Below are 12,558 nucleotides of genomic sequence, written 5' to 3'. Positions count from 1 at the left end.
AAATTCAAGTCGGCTTCTATTGGCAGTGTCTTCAAAAGGCTCGAGAGACTGGAGAGAGCACGCACTCGGACTCAGTTTTCTGAGGCTGGGTCGGTTCAACAGCTACTACCGCCACCGCTCTAGTGCTTACAAACGGACTCCGCAACAACAGTGAAGGATTCGGAGATAGAAGACCCGGGAGATGCCTCGCAGCACACCCAAAATAATCGAGACGTTCGTAAGGGAAAATGCAGGAAGCGTTCGAAGGGTTCGCCTGAGATGGCAGCCCGAAAATTGAAGAAATTAAAGCAGCAGGATGTAGCTGACATTATAGTCCCGCGGGCGAAGCCATTTGCCAAATCACCGGACTGGGTATACGTGAAGAACAAGAAGCGGGGAAGAAGGGAGAGGCTCCTAGAAGAACAGCCTCAGAAGCCGCTTCATATGAAAAAGAAAGAAAATGGGAAGAAACTACCCCGAAAAGCAGCGCTTAGATCTGATGCGCTGATTATCCGTCTCAAGGACAAGGACGAGTACTCGGAGACCCATATTCGAGTCAAACGAAACGTCCCCATAGATCAGGCCCGTGCATGCATCGACAAGATCCACAGGATGACTACCGGAGATATGCTTATTATAATGAGCAGGAAATCTACTGAAGGAGCTCCTCGGGGATGAGTCCGAGGTGATCAGTAAAGGACCATAAGTCGATCTTGAGATCAAAGACTTCAACGAGACGACGACGAAGGAGGACGTGCTCGAAGCTATGAAAGAAGCAGCCGGAGAGGAACACAAGATAGGTGCAGATACCATCAAGTCCTTGTGTAAGGCATATGGAGGAACCCAGACTGCCTCTGTAACACTCGCAGCAACTACAGCGAAAAAGATCTTGGGAGAGCACGGGAAGATCAAGATAGGCTGGGTAAATTGCCGCATAAGAAGAGTGCAGAGACCAATGAAGTGCTTCAAGTGCTGCCACTACGGACATCTCGCCACTAAATGTAGGAATAAGATCGACCGTTCCAAACTCTGCGCTAAATGCTCAGAAGCAGACCACAAGGCTACAGACTATAAAAAGGAGCTTCGATGCGTCCTGTGCATAGAGAAAGGCAACACGGAAAACTGTGCCCACATTGCTGGTAGTACCAGATACCCAGTGTATAAAGAGGCTGATCAATGAACGACGATGCAAGTGATACAACTCAACCTCAACCACTGTGAGGCCGCGCACGATCTGCTCATGCAGACTGTGCGGGAGTTGAAGTCGGACATTGTCATGGTCTCGGAGCCATATAGATATCTTGTCACCCAACCCTGGGTTACCGACGCTAGTAGAAAGGCAGTCATCTGGTCTTGTGGGAGCTACTCTTTCCAGACCGTGCCTTGTTGTAATGAAAATGGTTTCGTGAAGGCTCAGATTGATGGAATTTACTTCTACAGTTGCTACACCCCATCTAGTCTCTCGATTGACGAGTTTACGGATTTCTTGGACAGACTGACTGAGGATGCGAAGCAGCACTTTCCCGTGGCAATACCCGGGGACTTCAACGCCTGAGCAGTCGATTAGGGAAGTAAGGAAACAAACAATAAGGGACAAGCCATGCTCGACGCCATGTCATTGCTCGATATTGTCCTTCTGAATAACGGCAACGAACCGACCTTCATGAGGGGAGAGGCGAGCTCGATTGTAGATCTTACATTCGTGAGCAGCAACCTTGTAAGGGGAAACTGCTGATAGAGGGTAACCGACAGCTACACCCCCAACGACCATCGCGCGATACTCTAGAAGGTATCTACCAGCTGGAGGATGGAGTCAGCGCCTAAAAATACAAACACAATTGGCTGGAAAGTGAGCACCTTCGATTTTAGCTCATACCTAATTGCACTAGGCGACGATCCGATCAATGGCAATAATGCTATGGAAAAGGCGGACGACCTCGTAAGAAGGATCACGGAAGCCTGTGACGCCACCATGCCCAGAAAGCGGGTCAACAATCGGCGGCCGGCGATCTATTGGTGGAATGATGCCATCGTCACTCTGCGTAAGGAGTGTAATAAAGCGAGGAGATCGTCACAGCGAGTCCAAAAGAAGCCAAATTTCGGAGACACACGGCTGAAATACAAGAAAGCACGCCAGAAGCTCAGCAAGGCCATCAAGTCCACCAAGAGGCAATCCTGGAATGAGCTCCTTGTAGAAGTTGAAGGGGATCCGTAGGGCAAGCTATACAAGGCGGTGATGACGCGGCTTGAAGGCCAACAAATGCCATCACCAACTTGCCCTGAACTCTTGAAGAAAATCGTCACGGTGCTGTTTCCACAACAACCGGAACTCCACCGTGCCACCGAATACGAAGAGGAGGAGACCATTCCACCAATCATCGAGGAGGAACTGATGGAGGCCCGCAGCCGAGTGGGGACCACCAAGGGTCCTGGTCTAGATGGAATCCCCAACACTGCGCTGAAAGCGGCCATCCGGAGGATGCCGGCGCTGTTCCTGGACGTGTACAACGAATGTCTCAAGGAAGGAATCTTCCCTGCCAAGTGGAAGCAGCAGAGGCTAGTATTACTCCCAAAAGGGAAAAAACTGCCGGATGAACCCTCATTTTATCGTCCCTTCTACATGTTCGATACTACTGGCAAGATTCTCGAACGCGTCAGTCATAGAAGGATAGAAGCAAAAGTTGAGTCACTGTTAGCCGGCAACCAGAAAGGTTTTCGGAGAGGCCGATCTACACTCGATGCCATCAGCCTTGTCGTCGACACCGGTAAGGAAGCGATCTCAGGGAAAAGATGGTACATCGTTACAGAAAAGTACTGCCTAGTAGTCACACTAGACATCAAGAATGCCTTCAACTCAGCCAGGTGGAACTGCATAAGGGAGGCTCTTGTGAAGTTGCATCTACCTGGATACTTGCGAAGGATGGTGGATAGCTACTTTACAGGAAAAATTCTCAAGTACGATACGGAGTGTGGTCCGGATTAGTACAGAATAACTGGAGGGGTACCTCAACCCGCATGGAAAAATATATATGCGGAAAATGTATGTGAGAATTGAAGCAAAATATATGTCAAATATAAGTTGCTTACAATCGAGAATAATTCGAATATATGCTACATATACACCTTCAATATTTATGAAATGTCATTTTTCGCCGATTTTATATATAAAATAATATAAGAAATTTATGTCATTTTTTAAGGAACATATTTTCCAATTATATGTCATTGCAACTGTTCATATAATGGATAATTAAGTTCACATCCATGAGATTTATATCAATGTAAATATAAGCTTTTTACAGGTGATTATATATTCGACATATATAGTGCAAATGTCAAAAATACAATATTCATTCACATTTAGTAGATGGTTATTAACTTTGTAATTATACGTGTCTTATACTGGACCTATAATGAGGATGAATTTCACATATATAGCCATTATATGAAAGTAAATACATATTCGTAATAATTGAGTATATATTTTGCCTATATGTTGAATTCATCATAAATAGATTGTACATATATGTTGAGTATGTGATCGAAAAGCATATATTTGGAATTTATCAGGAATACATCACTTTTATTTCATGTTTTTTTTGTCAAAATCAGCGTATTTTTGGTTTTTAAAAAACAAAAAATTTGGGGAGGAAAGTAAATGATTCGATGACATCTATGTATTCGCTCAAAGTGACATATATCATAAAATTGCCATTACATTTCCATAGTTAATAACTTATTAATGTGAACATTTTCATTTTTACTTCTAATAATTATGACGCCTATGAGTATTGCTAAAATTAATCTTACGAGTCATAGAGTGTTTGAAAACATTTGGTGATCTAGAAAAGTACAAAAAAATACTATAAAAACTCCACGTGTGATTAATTAGTTTCCACGTGCAAAACTCGATCACCAAAAGCATCAATTACTCAAAACATTATCAACACGGTTTGGCACGTCGTCTTACACAACTACTGAAGGTACCATCATCCTAGAAATGATCAACATTTGGTAAACTCTCAATAGTTAATACAAAGTCAGCTCGATTAAGTCGTCGAGTTTCAACATTACGTAATAATCAATCCTTAGGACCAATCATTTAGTGAACAGAAATAGTAGAGAAAATTAGTATATCTCTCCACACTAAATCAGTTATAAAGAGATATCATTAAGTTAAATTATATGATCTTTTCAATTAAAAAATAATTAATAAGTCCTATAAATTATGAGGACATATAAAAATCGGAAAATACGTAATAAATTATGGGCATTGGCAAATAACGGGTATGAGAGGCCTTCTATGTATCAATGCCTCTGGAACAACCCTTTGATCAACATTCCTTAGTTACACCAACACGAACTCGTGGTCGTCTAGGGACTAATATCGATCAACGCTTATCTGTGCCTTTTATTTATTCTTCTTGGTGAACAGCAGCAGCGGCCAGTCTCGCTTCTCGTCTCAACGTGTTCAACTTGACGTTGATGGCTCGATTCATTTTCGTGGTTTTGAACGACTGAGGAAATTCTTTCCTCACAGACACTGGAAGGATATGAAATCATATGAAAATTATCTACTGTAAGGGAGAACCGGGCAAAGTAGAACAGCAATTTCATAATAAAGACTGTATTTCTAAACACTAATTTTGGAACAAATTATTCTTGTATTATTCTTGAATTTAAAAAAAATAGAAAAACTGTGTTTTACCATTATTTCCTAGATTTTTCCATCGTGCTGCGATTGGCGGGAGTACTCCCCAAGGCTAGCCAGGCCCCCACGAGGTGCAAATGCTAACCAATGCCATTGTACCCTGATGTGCGACTTTGCCCCGTTCTTCGTTGAAATTATGTACTATTCGCACATTTAATTCTGATGGAGAAGGAATATATTGAATAACATATAAAGAATCATTTTCTAAGGATCCGCCTATTACCATTATGGTCTCGAATAGATTTCATGATTTTTCCTGAGAATTTCCCAATGATAAAATCATCAAAATTTATCACGTCGACGCTTGTACAAACGTTAGAACTCTGAATAGTTTTCTCAAAAATCGTGTAAGTTCGTAGAAAATAATCGAATCTGTTTGTGACCATAAAGGAAGTAGGTGGCCCACACGACAAATAATCCTTCATATTAGCAATTCAAAATGGATTAAATTGTTAGAATTCGCGACAAAACTCTAACAAAACGAAAATTGTACTAAAAAATGGAAATGTTGATACGTATGCATGAATATTTTACACACTGAGAGACACGTTTATCTGTGTTTAATAATAATTATTCGAAGTTAAAATTAAATGGAGACTTTATTAAGAAACTTTTGTCATCTCAGTCGAACTAATCCGTTTGGAATGACTACATTCCATGCATTTGTTCTCTAGGAGAAGAGCAACAGCGGATTGTTACTGCCAAAAAAATATATTCCTTAGGAGGAGGTCGGAGGCATGAAGAATCTAGGGAAAATACCTGTAATAGCTTCGAGGATACGAGCATCCAATGCTTAGTGACGAGGAGGGTTCTCTGCTGGTCTCCTTAGCTTGTTCGCACCACCCTTCACATTGCTTTCTAAAAGTACATCATGGGAAAATAGAGACATGACGAGAGTGACTGGCATGGCAGTAAACGACCTTTGTTCTTTACCTGCATCCCATTTCATTTTAGACAAAGTTACTCCACTGCTTCTCTGTCCCAGCTCCACCTAGAATAATTAACTTCTGAAGATTTCCATGTTTTCAATGAATATGATTGGGAGCAACGAAAGGGATAACTAAGAACGATTGCTCTCAGATGATCAGAAATTGAGAAAATTAAAGAATTTACCAGAGCAAAGATTGACGCGAAAATGAGGCAATTATTGATGTGCCATTTTCTTCCAGTCATCCAAGATATATACGGATAAGAAATATTATTGATAAAAATATTCCATGGAGAAAATGGAAATGATAACCTTGGAAGTCCAGGAAGTTATAACGAGAGAAGAACTACAGGTATATGGGAACAAAGATTATTTTGCAATCTATTACCAGATCATCCTCATCAGGCTGGTCACGTTGTCGAGCAAGCACGATATTTGCTTCCAATAACTCCCTCAGATCCTGGTATTGTTCTCTTATGTCAGCCATTCCCACGCATTCTAAAATGACAGAAACTTTTTAATTGCATGGGCATAATTGATCGATCATGCTTGAATTATTAAATTGAATCGCAAAATTTACCGTGGCGACGTTGATCTCGTCGCACTCTGACTTAATTCACACCATTAACTCCCAATGGAATGGGAATTTCTTGAAGAGGTGGGCGATTGTCTTCTTCTGAGGACTCTGTCAGATGTTCCTCATCTGTATCAGAACTATCATTTACATGAGTCCTCGGATCAGCTGGTGGGAGTTTTTTTGGCCTTCTGGAAATTCCGCATAATCGAAATTCATTATGAAATCAGTGGGAACACCGACAGTAATCTTCCCATCATCCTCTCCCCCGCCCATTTCACTGTCGCAAAGTTTTTCGACATTCTGGTGAAAAATTTCTTTACAATTTATTGAACGGAATGTCTCATCTAACAATATTGACAATTGCAAAATGACATTGATCAGTTTTATGATGAAATAATTAGTTGAACGTGTTCAAACACGATACCACAATAAAAATTCCGGCACTGATGACTCAGACACAACAACAATGGCAAACCTACTGCTACAGTCAGGGAAAATTTCGTAAATGAAAATTTCGGGGACAATTTCTACAGAGTTTACTTGACGAACATCTCACCTAACAATATTGAGTATTGAGATAATTAGTCTCGTGATAAAATCGTTGACAATCAATCATGAATATTCTAGATAATGGTGAAAAAAACCTAGAGGAAAAACTCGATCTAGCACTATCCGTTTGAGGTATTGTGCCAACTTTATTCGATAGAATGTAAAAATGATGAATACTTACGTAGTATGTCACTGAGGTCAAATCACAGGTATAATTATCCAATTGATGATCACGAAACTTAAACTCAAAATCGTTTCGACGTTAGACAAGTTCAGACGTGTGACCACCGATGAGACTGCCGGCACTCGTGCCTCAGGTATTCAACAACAACAATGGTGGGACCACTGCCGCGGTCAGTACAAATTCCGTAAATAATATTCTGATTTATTTTGAAAGTCGTAAGTTAATGTAATTACTATAAGAAAAAAAATCAACAAATAGAGAATATTCTTCATTAACAATAGATCCTACGGGTGCAATGACATACAGTTAGGAAATCAAAACACCCGTAGAAAGTAATGAATTTGACTAGGTGAGTTGCACACTTGGCTGTCCACGCTCGAGAGAGAATATTCCGGCGTTTGAAATATCCTCGAGTAAACATTCACTGATGAATTGTGGGACACCGAGCCAGTCCCCAAGTTGACAGTGACGTATACATATTTTATATACCCCAACTTTAAGCTATTCTAGACATTTCCACTCAGTTGTAAGACGCAAGTAAGAGTTCGCCAAAACTTTACAGTTAACATCATCCTATTTCGTGAATAAATTACCGATTTTACTTAAAATAATTTCAAAGTGTATTTTTATTCCACGGGAATCCAACACATATTCTTTGTTATCCTTAATTTGTGCTTTCAAATTCGAAAACGGTGAAAAAAATTTACATTGAGAAATCATCGGAAAATGGATCGTTTGGCGAGAAAAAAATACAAATTATATACTCATTACGGCAACAACAGTGGTGTTCCTGGTCGTACAAAGTGTGACTGGGATACAAGGAGAAAAATGAAGAGGTCAGCATTTCCCTGACTATTTGTAATATTTCATATGAACATATATATAATGTAAATATGTGAAAATATTAGATCGAAAGAATTAATAGCATTGAATGTCTCATTACACCCTAGCATCCTCTTCCGGAGATGAACAACCGATGACTTCTTCAAGTGCAGAAGTAAGCATAGAACCCATAATCCAGTATTATTGTTTTTAAAGGCAGGGGGGGGGCGAATTACCGATAAATTTTAAGAAGAACATATGATATAAGTCGAAAGATTGGAAGCTAGTAGGTGAAGAGTGCATAAGATCTCATCATAAACTGATGAGAATAATTTCGGATGGTCAATCATGACTAACCGTGACTGCACATGCTTATGAGGTTATAACCTACGTTTATGCAGTGATACAAAGATTTTTCCGTATATTTCCGTCACTAAAACCACTTTGAATGTTCCAGGTTCCTCCCTCAACAATGTATAGCGTTGCCCATTTAGCCGAAACTTTCTTCAATGAGGAAATGCCCGAAGAAGATGAATCAACTTCCGATGATGATTCAATGCACAGTAAAATCAGCAATGCAGTTTCAAGTGAGAACACTGAAGAAAGTGAAGACGATTTAGGGGATGAAACCAATGATGCGGGAGCTGTGAGTCTTCACGTTTCCTCTTCTCCAACTCTGTCTGGATACTCTACAGAACAACTGATACCAACACTCTTGACTCTGGCAATCAAACTGCGGCATAGGTTCTCCTACTCAGCGACGGAGGACGTTCTGCTACTGGCAAAAATAATGACTGACGTCAGAATCACGCATAATTCGAAATATGATTGGAAGAAAATAGCAAATAGTCTTTGCAATTTCATGTCCATTCACCATTTTTGTGACACATGCCATAGTTACGTGGGGAAAGAAGTTGGAGGCCCTGAGAACAGTGGAAATGATTTAATATGCCTGCATTGTAATCAGGTTATTGACATGGCACATGATTGGAGAAGTGGAAATGTTATTTTGTATTTGAATCTCAAGGATCAAATACAGTATTTTCTTGAACTACATCATGGTAAATTGATAACTCCTTTGAGTCGAAAAAAAGGCATTTCTATGCGTTGGAAGACATTTTCGACAGTAGGATTTATAGAAAAATGGTGGCTGGTGACTGGGGACACTATTACTATAAATTTCAATTACAATGGAACGCCTATCTTCAAAAGTTCTCCATCATCAGCTTATCCGATTTTATGCACCATCAATGAGATACCACCTAAAGATCGAGGGAAAAATATGATATTATGCAGTTTATGGTTTGGCGAAGGCAAACCCAAGGATACGAACGAATTGTTGAAGCCCTTCGTGTCAGAACTACAAAGCCTGTATACCCAAGGTCTAGACTATATTCATCAGGGAGAGAAATATCATAAAAAATGCCAAGTTCTGGTCGGCATCTGTGATTCAGTTGCAAGACCTTTGGTGTTTAACGGCGGTCAATTTAACGGAGAATATGGCTGCAATCTCTGTCTACATCCTGGAGTCCAAGTTCCCAAAGGCAAAGGTACTGTACGAGTTTACCCAGTCGATGCCAGTGGGAATCCTTTCGGAGAAGGTCTTCGCACTCATGAAGAGACTCTCATCCATGCCACGAATGCAGAAAAAGGAATGAAGAGACAATCAATCATGTACGATGTCCCATGTTTTGATGTTGTTAATGGTTTCCCCGCTGATTGGATGCATTTAGCAACACTCGGTGTGGCAAAACAATTCAGCAAACTCTGGTTGGATCCCACATATAAATCAGAAGAATTCTACGTGGGCAATCAGGAATCTTTGATCAATACTCTCCTTGCATCGTTTACCCCAACAATGGAAATTTCAAGGACCACAAGGAAAATAAGCGATCGAAAGTATTGGAAAGCACATGAATGGAGTATTTGACTGCTATTTTATAGTTTACCAATTCTCAAGGAAATTGCCCCAAGAAAATATGTTGAACGCTGGGCATTTCTTGTGGACGATATTTCGATACTATTGAAGACTTTAGTTATGCGTTTAGAGATAGAATATGCACGTCACTGCATATATGAGTTTGTAAAAGGTGTAAAAAAATTGTACAGCATTGAACATGTTTCTTTCAATGTTCACCTATTAACTCATTTACCTGACAGTGTCTTGAATTAGGGACCCCTATGGACGCCTTCATTTATGAATCATTCAATTATCAACTGAAGAATTGCGTCCACAGTTCAAATGGGGTACCGTTACAAATTTGTGATTCTTTTCGATATCAAATTGCTGTTTTGAAATTGAGAAATTTGTGTGAGGAGAGTTTGAGTCGCCCCCAGAGAAATTTTTTATCGAAAATGTTGCACAGTAAGATTCGTGTCATAATTACTCAACAAATTGATGACATTGGTATTCTGGGTAAAGTACAGAGAATTGGGAATTTAAGTCGCCCTTATTACTTAGCTCTAAGGAGACTTAACATTCACGCTGAAAATTATTTGACTATTGATCTCGCTAATAGAATAACCTTCAATGACGAGATAATTCATTCAAAGCAATATAGAAGGCTTCAGAAACGTAAAAGTTATATTAGACTATCCAAAGATCAAGAGATATTCCAAATAGAACAGTTTATAATTCTTTCACATCTTACTTCTCAGAAATGTTATGCGATAGGCCACTATTATCATAAAATAAGTTCACCATTTTCAAGAGATCGCCAATTAACGCACTTGACATTTGTAAAAGACCAGGATCATGATTTAGCTGCCATGGATGTACGATCGATCGTAGAAAAAGTTACCTTGATACATTTGCCAAAACAAGCCATTTCTGTTGCATGTGCTCATCCAAATAAATATGAATCATGGAAATGAATAATACAAAAAATTAATTAATTAGTGAGTAAATCCCCATGCACCTATAGTTTTCCTACCCTCGTTCCACGTATGAAGGAAATATTCTCGGATTTCTTATATGGTTATCTCTAATCTTCATCGAAAGAAGTCATATAGAGAATTTCAACATTGGTATAGCATTTTTCAAAACAACTTTTCATACATTTTTGAAAGAATCTGTCCTACAATCTATTGTACATATGGAAAATTCCTCAGAAAAAATCCCATATGTTATTGTGCAAACTAGGAGAAAATTGTAAAGTAAATAATATTTCACTCTGCCCGGTTCTCTCCTACATAATTCATGTATATTTCACTTATATGTAGCATATATTCCACTCATATTTTAATTATATCTTACTTACACTCATGATTATATATTGCATAAATTTCATATATCCGTAGGCATACTTGTCATATCAAATATCTAATGTATAGAAACATCTATTAAGCATATTAAAAATTATCAATCTACTTTTATGTGATATATTTCCTAGAATATATTTGCATTATATCTTCGAATATATAATGAATGAATGAAAGGAGTAATTCGTATTCATCTGACGTATTAAAAAAAATTCATTTCTGTTATAAGTTCAAATATAAAATGACATATATCGAATATATACTGCACGTATTGCATTTTTCGCCGAATTATATTTGATATGATTCACATATATGAAACATATCTTTCAGCATATTTTTTTTTTCCGTGCGGGAAGGCTGTAACGAATATGTGGGGATGTTCGTTAGGACACGATAATGCTATCAGAACAACTAACCCCTGTGACATAGGAAGGTGATTCGTGAGTAAAAAAGGTAGAGAGAGAGAGTTTTGTTTCGGGTTCCATGAAAAAGTGGCAACATGATAGATTGTCTCCGCGATAATTAAATTCGCATCCGTTTACTGCGCTAATTATCAAGATTTGATTACTTACGCGTTTTTGAGGGTCCATGGAATTATCGCGAAGAAGGGCCAAGTTATGAGTCATCCGGTAATTTTTATGGGTCAATCCTATTGTTAATCGGGCGGGAAATCGATTAGGTCCGGTTGCAATACGGCCGCTCCAAAATTTTGTTGGATTTTACGGGGTTAACCGGTTACTCTAAAATCCACCGCACCTGCGGCTATCGCTGTACGCGAACATTTCCTCCCATTTAAAACCCACCATGGTTGTTTATTAACCTAGTGTGTCCAGTTGGTTAGGGGAAATTATAAATTTGGGTTTACCGTGTTCACTAGAGTTTTCCGAGTATTTTGGCTTTGGGTTTACGAAATTTCGCTCTGCCGTTTTTGAGAAATCGCGAGTTTAGTTTCACAGAATTTTTGGTATACCGCTTTCCCACATGCGTTATACGTATAACGCTAGGTTTTAGTGTGTCTCTCTCTCTCTCACTCTCACGGGTATTCACATACCTTTCCCCCCTGTTCTCAGAATTCTCGAGCATTTCGGGATTAAGGAATATTGTCGTATTTTCGCTATTGTCATCATGTTTTCAATAACACCTGAGGAATTGGATCACTTTAGCCTCGCAAACGAAGCGATCGTAATTGTATTATTTTGTTATTATTATTTCAGATCGGATTTATTAGTATTTCTTTGGTTCTGTTAGAAGAGCGATGATTGCTATTGAGAATTTTCGATTGTTTCAGAAATTGTGTAAAAGTAGGTAAATTATTTATTTTTGAAAATTTCAATAGTGGAACAAGTAAGGACAATGTCGATCGCTTTTTCTGTAGTTTTAACCGCCCAATAACCCGTTTCCACCTGAAATTCACCCCTCTCTCCACAACCTAGCACACTGAGCGGTGCGAGGATCGTTACCTTTCCCCAAAAATCTAGTTTTCTTCATTTTTGGTTTGTCGGTTAGGAATTTTCTGAGATTCTGAGTGTTTCGACGGTAAATATATA

The 12,558-nt window shown here is 39.1% G+C and overlaps 1 protein-coding gene across 1 annotated transcript; it reads left to right on the top strand.

The window, feature by feature from the left end:
- Positions 1 to 745: 745 nt before the first annotated feature.
- On the top strand, positions 746 to 1,159 carry LOC107044523. Its single transcript, XM_015266436.1, has one exon. The coding sequence runs from the start codon at positions 746 to 748 to the stop codon at positions 1,157 to 1,159; it is 414 nt and encodes a 137-aa protein (XP_015121922.1).
- Positions 1,160 to 12,558: the final 11,399 nt, after the last annotated feature.

This window comes from Diachasma alloeum, unplaced genomic scaffold (genome assembly GCF_001412515.2).
Source record: "Diachasma alloeum isolate Michigan unplaced genomic scaffold, Dall2.0 Dall_scaffold_00754, whole genome shotgun sequence".
NCBI classification, from domain to species: domain Eukaryota; kingdom Metazoa; phylum Arthropoda; class Insecta; order Hymenoptera; family Braconidae; genus Diachasma; species Diachasma alloeum.
The sequence above is the reverse complement of the archived record's forward strand: the minus strand, read 5'-3'. Positions and strand labels throughout refer to the sequence as shown.

Bases quoted from the DNA above. Each gene is read 5' to 3' on its own strand.
- LOC107044523 (XM_015266436.1), top strand. From the start codon at position 746: ATGAAAGAAGCAGCCGGAGAGGAACACAAGATAGGTGCAGATACCATC.